This window comes from Aythya fuligula, chromosome Z (assembly GCF_009819795.1).
Source record: "Aythya fuligula isolate bAytFul2 chromosome Z, bAytFul2.pri, whole genome shotgun sequence".
NCBI classification, from domain to species: domain Eukaryota; kingdom Metazoa; phylum Chordata; class Aves; order Anseriformes; family Anatidae; genus Aythya; species Aythya fuligula.
In genome coordinates, this window is record NC_045593.1 from 16,184,645 (window position 1) to 16,191,158 (window position 6,514).

The window sequence follows — 6,514 nt, forward strand, 5'->3', positions numbered from 1 at the left end:
CGGCAGGGGGTGGAACGGGGGGGGGGGAGGGGCTCTGAGCTCCCTTCTGCGCCCCGCGCTGGCTCCGTGACACGGCTCTGACAGACGGGGCCGAGCCCGGGTAAGGGGCGGGGCCGAGCCCGGCTGCCTGGCCGCCGCCGCTCCTCCCGCAGTGCCTCCTGGGAGCTGTAGTTCCCGCCCCGGGAAGCCGGAGGGAAGCCTCGGCGCATGCGCAGTTCCCCCGGGAGCACCAGCGGCGCCTCCGCAGAGGCCGCTCCCTTCCCCTCCCGGCAGCCCTTCGCTCGGTTGGCCGCCGGGCGCCACGTGACCGGGGCCGCCCTCCAATCGGCGCGGCCCCCGCCCCGCGCCCTTCCGCTGCGAGATGGCGGCGCCCGGCGGCTGCCGGCTGCTGCTGCGGCTGGGCCGGCGCTGGCTGTCGCAGGAGCCCGCCGTGCCGCCGCCGCCGCCGCCGCCGCCCGGGCCGCTGTACCCGCCCGTGGTGGCCTCGCACACGGCCCGGAGCAAGGCGGCCCGGCGGCGGCGCCTGGAGCACTTCCAGCGGCAGGTGCACGAGGCGGCGTCGGTGGAGGAGAAGCTGCGGCTGTACGGGAAGCTGCAGCGGCCCAAGTACACGGTGCACCCGCAGACCTTCGCCCTGAACGCCGACCGCTGGTACCGGAGCTTCACCAGGACCGCCTTCGTGCCGGGGCTGCCGGCGGAGGCCGCGGAGGAGCCGGGGCCCGCGGAGGAGGCGGGCGTGGAGCTGGGCACGCTGCGCTCGCTGGCGTGCGACGCGCTGCTGCAGGAGAGCTTCTACCAGAAGAAGCGGCGGCCGTTCCTGTACCGCGACCAGGAGCACACGCCCGGGCCCTTCGTCACGCAGCTCGTCTCCTCCCTCGCCGCCTCCCTGTGCGGCCGCAACCCGCTGCTGGCGGCCTCGTCCCTTGGTGCGCAGCGGGGGCGGCGGGGGTGAGGGAACTGAGGAGCAGCTGAGGGCGCTGGGCTTGTTTAGTGTGGGGACGAGGAGGCTCAGGGGAGAGCTTTTTGCTGTCCGGCAGCTCCTTGAGAGGAAGTTGTGGGGAGCTGGGGCTCGGTCTCTTCTCTCAGATAATTAGTGATAGGACTAGAGGGAATGGCCTCAAGTTGCTCCAGGAAAAGTTTGGGTTGGAAATTCCGAGACATTTCTTCTCAGAAAGAGCAGTCAGGCATTAGAATGGGTTGACTGGGGCAGTAGTAGAATCACCGTCCCTGGGGATGTTTAAGAACAGGTTGGATGTCGTGCTTAGGGACACTGTTTAATGGGTGACCTTAGTAGTGTGCTGATGGTTGGACCAGATGAACTTGAAGGTTTTCTCGAACCTTAATGATTCTATGGGCATGCTAGGTGGTGGGGCTGGGCAGTGAGCTCTGCCTGCATGAGTGTGCTTGGTGTTGCTGCCTGGTGTCCATCAGCAAGGATGTTGTTTCACATCATTGCTGCTGACACACGGTATAAGTGGGTTGTGGTTCTCCGATTTTGCTGCAGCGACAGTGCAGAACTGGGGTGGTTGAAAATGTAGAAGTGTGATCTCTATTTACCTCTCCCTCTCTGTTCTGTTTCAGACTTAAACCCTGAGGTTAACTACTACTGGCATCATGGTGAGGAGGTTGTTGTGCATGGACATCGAAAAGGTAGAGTCGATCCTGTGCGGTTTCAGATAGATGATAAGCCGCACCTGCAGCTGCGTGTACCAAAGCAACTTCCAGAGGTGTGGATATTTTCAACAGCAACTTACTAATGTGTACTTTCGCTTCAGCTTCTGACTGCTGCTGGGGCTATGCCATAGCATGTGTTGCTGGAGGTGGTAGTATTTGGAGGCCTTGGTTAATGAGTTGTACGATGAGTGCATTGTTGTGTTTCTCAAGTGATAATGCTCTTATTCCTTGCCGTGTTAAGTGCTTTTCAGATAGTGGGATGGTGTTCTGAACTTCACTTTGATCATTCTTATGCTTTAGGTATGTGTTCTTGCCCTTATGTGCCTGGGGCTGTTAACTTCTTTTGTGCTTGTAGGAATAAGTGGAATCAAGAGTGAGAAATATGATGGGTAAGGTCTTCTCAGAATTTAAGGCGATGTGAGAAATGGAGATGAAAGGACTGGAGTGGGAGAGAGCACATGTAGTTTGAATGTGAGCACTGTTACCCACCAAAGGCTCTTGTTTTCTTGAATGCTCAGGTTTCTGGGAGCTGATTCAATATCCTTGTCTTTTTTTTCTACTTTGGCTGAATGCTATCTGTACAGCAATTGTAAGGGTCTCCATTTCTACTGCACAATGAAACCCACACCGCTTTCTGTTGATGCTGCACATTTCTTTTGAATGTGGTTGTACAGTGTTTAAGTTATTAGTGGCAGGTGTCCAAAATCTTGAAGCAAGTGTCTGGGCAATAAAAGCCAAAGAAAGGACAGAAAGACAATTTGAGTATGAGCTCTGTTACCTGCTAATAGCGCTTAAGGTGAATGGGCACCTATTGTATTTTTTTAAATTGTGTAGTGCCCCTTAACACGTAACATAGCACACAAGCAAGAGGGAGAGTGAGCTCAGCCTAGTGGTTCAGGTTAGTTTGCTGCTAGAAATGTTGCTGATCATCTTAGCGCCGTTTCATGCAATGTTGTTTATAATTTGCAGAAAACTCACACATTGTTATAACAAGCATGTACTAGTAGTTGTTGTGAGACAGGTTCTCTTGCAAAAATAGTATTCATTGATTTCCGTAAATAAATTACGTGTATGCTGTATGTAAGGAAAGCTTGTATTTTTTGGTGTCTAGTCAGGAAATGGGATATGACATGAAGTCAGATGTCAGAAGCACGACTTACGGAATGGCTGTTCTTTCTTCTGCTTTCTTCAAGATTGTACCGTTGGAGTCTGATCTCGGAGATGTTCCCGTTATTGATCACAAACCATCCAAACTGCCACTGTTCAAAAAGCAGTATGAAAACAAGGTATTTATAGGTAAGAGTTTCCAGTCAAGAAATGTCAACTACGTTTGACATTTCACTTGACGTTTCACCTTCTCTCAGCAGAGAGAGTGTTTATATTTATTTTCTTATAATTATTATATATAGCATGTGAATCTCAATAAAGATTCTAAGTCATTTATGTAATGGGGAGTAGCATTCTGTTGAGGATATGATGCTCTGTCTCAGGATTGATCTAAAGGAGTTGGATTGAACAGAAACCTAGTAGTAAAGCTGGACTTGAACTGATGTATGTTCTTCGGAGACATTTGAATATGTTACCTTTTTGGACTCAGCAAGCCGTCCATTCTCACAGAGAAATGTATGACTCTGCACTTGCATGCCTCCACAGCAGAGGTCTTAATTTTCATCTGCTTGGAGCCTGACAGTAAAAACTTGTTTGTGTGCATCATAAGGAATGTTATGTGACACTGCCTCCTTATTTTGTTTTCTTTTGGGGTGGTCATAGGGTCGAAGGTATCAGACCCATGCTGTTACGGCCACACACAGTTTCACCTGATTCCTGATAAACTCAAGAGGGAAAGATTTATAAAAGCGAATCTTGAGGATCAGATTGAAGTTGTTTATCGAGCTAATGGTGTCGCAAGTCTCTTTGCCTGGACAGCAGCTCAAGCAATGTATCAAGGTAAGACTGTTGTCCGTAGGTTCGTGCTTGGTGTGCTGTGCCAATTAGCACACAGAGTTGGAATCCACATGAAGGTCTTTTAATTAAATAATCAGATACGTAGCTCTGTAGAGTCAGGTGCTTGGCAATCTTTCGCAAAGCAAGCACACCTTTGACTCGAATCACCATAATTTATACACAGCCATCTTCTGAAAACTATGTTTGGCTACTTAAGTTATTATAGTTATAGCTTAACTTTTCTCTACTGAGCATTACAGAGGAATGGGGTGGATGGGGGGCGGAGGACACACACCAAATCCCACGTTACCATATATCATCATTTTGAAGAGTGTGATTTTTAATGTTAATGACCCTAAATGAGCAAAAGGCCTCGAACTGTTTTTTTCCTTGTTTTTTACCTTTTATCCCTTATCTTCCTTGCTTCTGCTACCAGTCTCTTACTTTCATCTAAAAGACTTCACAAGCAATTGAAAGCCTATGTAAGCTACAGGGATCTGTATTTTCTTCAAATTTTAATTTTTTTTTTCACAGCTTTGGGACTACAAGAAAATCAGTCTGTAAAGGTTGTCCTGTCCTCATGATGAATGCTTGCTCTAATGTTCTCTGACCTTTTCTCTCATGCAGTCATTCTTGTGTGTTTTCTTCTGAAGGCCATCCTTTAAGTAGGTCCTTAAAGATTTGATTGAACCAATGGATGAAGCAGAGCTTATTCAAGGGCGTTATTTAAAGCTTTGCCTTTGAAGCCTTTGAGTGCTTTTGATCCATGAGAATTAATTATGCAGAAACATTATTACAGAAGAAAATATGCCCAAACCTCAGTCCTGCAGTTGGCTGCTCCTCAGTCCTTAGAAGGAAAGGTGTTAGGTCTCGAGCGGTGTAATGTCAGGAATTTTATGAGACGAGTAAGAGTCTCAGTGCCTTCTTTCAGCCCGGTGAATTCAATGAAACTACAGTGAGAGCAAAAGTAAAGTGTCAGCAGCCTTACTTCAGGATCGCATGCCTGTTTGTTTAAAAATCCCAGAAGGTGTGGGTGGGTGGTTAGATCACATCCGTGCCGATGAGAATTGAGTGCTGTGTAACTAGTGTTGTTTCTCTGTTTTGCAGGATTCTGGAATGAAGCGGATGTGACGCGTCCTTTTGTATCACAGGCGGTAGTGACTGATGGCAAATACTTTGCTTTCTTTTGTTTCCAGCTGAATACTTTGGCGTTAACTGCAGAAACTGTTAAAAATAACCCTCGGAAGAATATCTGTTGGGGAACAGACAGTAAGCCATTATATGATGTTGTTGAAGAGGGCAGTGTGAAAGGCTTTAATGATGAAGTTCTGCTTCAGTTGGTTCGTTTTCTGTTAAACAGACCCAAAGAGCTGTAAATCATGAAACTAAACTTGCTGTTCACGTGCCTGAACTTCATTGTAACTCTGTGGAATACGGGCTGGAATATGCCTTGCTCTTAGTCAACTATGCCTAGCAAACGCAATACATGTATTTCATGGCCTTATTTCTTGACTTGAACTGTATTATACTGTACGCTGAAAAATAAATGTCTGGAATACCTTTGCCCCATGAGTACTTCCTATGAAAAGCATGTTATTCCTCATTCAAAGTCAGGTGGATGGTTTCCACCCGGAGCTCTATTGGAAGCACAGCAACACACTATGAGTTGGAAAGAGTGTAGTGGAAAAACTGCTAATTCTGTGCCTGAAAAAAGAACTCTTCTTTGCCCTTATGTTTTTAAGAGAAAGGGAGCTCAGTCTACAAAGTGATTTTTTAGTGGTGAAGGGCTAGCACTTCTGCTGCATGTCTGATGAAGTTGTAGGCATTTATTGAGCAGTAGTACAGGCATAGTAAAACTTGCAGACCATGATTGTCTTATGCACATGCATACACATGTTAGAGCTTGTCACCTCTGGAACTGCTGAGGCCACTCCAAATGAGTGGGATCCCTGATAACAAGATCGACAGTGTCAGGACTGCTTAGGAATACTTAACAAAGTATCTGGCTTTCAGATATTGAAATGCATATTTTCTATAGTTTTATATGCTGCCACTGTCCTCTTTGCATTTTTCCAGTGTCATTAATAATGATTGAGTCCAGCTTGCTTTTGTAGAGAGAGTACTGAATCACACATGACTTGGTCTGAAGTACATGCTTGCGCGTCCTTCAGACCAAGTAACCAAGGATCCTTCTTTCTGTTGTAAACTGGCTTGGAGATTATTTTTCTAATGGGAGACTAGTTAGATGTAGAGAGTTATGTAATCGGTGCTTTGCTCTGTTCGGAAAAAACAGGGCTTTGACTTTCTCCACCAGTTATAAAATCTAAAAGTATGATAAGGTAATCTAAACGATAATCTAGAAATATGCACCCAGCCGTGGCACTGAGTACCTCAGTACAGCTTTCTTTTTGATGGAAATGAAATCCTTCAGCACTTTCTTGTTTAGCAAAGCTTGAGTATTTCTAATTCTGGTAACTGCTGTTCCTTGGATTAAAATTCTGCCCGTCCCAAGTGGGAACAGAAGATAAACTGCTGGGTAGGCATGTTGGTTTTAAAGAGTGACCTGTGACCTAGCTTGGAAGTGAGTGACTGATAGCGTTTGTTTGGTGTGGTGAAGGGGTGATGCAAACAATGGAAGAACACTCAAAAGGCACTTGCATATTGTGACCTGGCAGGCAATCTTCCCAAATTGGCCTGGTACAGTTTTTTCACCTACAGCTTGAAACTGTGCGTGTTGCATTGTAAGTAATGTCTGTGGACACCTGATGTAAAATCAAAGAAAATCCTGCTCCAAAGGTAAACAAATTAATTTTTTCTGTGATTCAGCCTTTGTCTATGCTAAGGGTCCAGCTGTAGTAGAACAAGTCTGTAGAAGGGTGATTTTCCTCTGTGCAGC

At 46.9% G+C, this 6,514-nt stretch overlaps 1 protein-coding gene across 1 annotated transcript; it reads left to right on the top strand.

Moving 5' to 3' along the window:
* Positions 1-361: 361 nt before the first annotated feature.
* MRPS30 (mitochondrial ribosomal protein S30) lies at positions 362-5,193 on the top strand. Its single transcript, XM_032206526.1, has 5 exons — positions 362-926; positions 1,582-1,727; positions 2,868-2,970; positions 3,445-3,621; positions 4,726-5,193. The coding sequence occupies exons 1-5, from the start codon at positions 362-364 to the stop codon at positions 4,992-4,994; spliced, it is 1,260 nt and encodes a 419-aa protein (XP_032062417.1). The 3' UTR covers positions 4,995-5,193.
* The last annotated feature ends 1,321 nt before the right edge of the window (positions 5,194-6,514 follow it).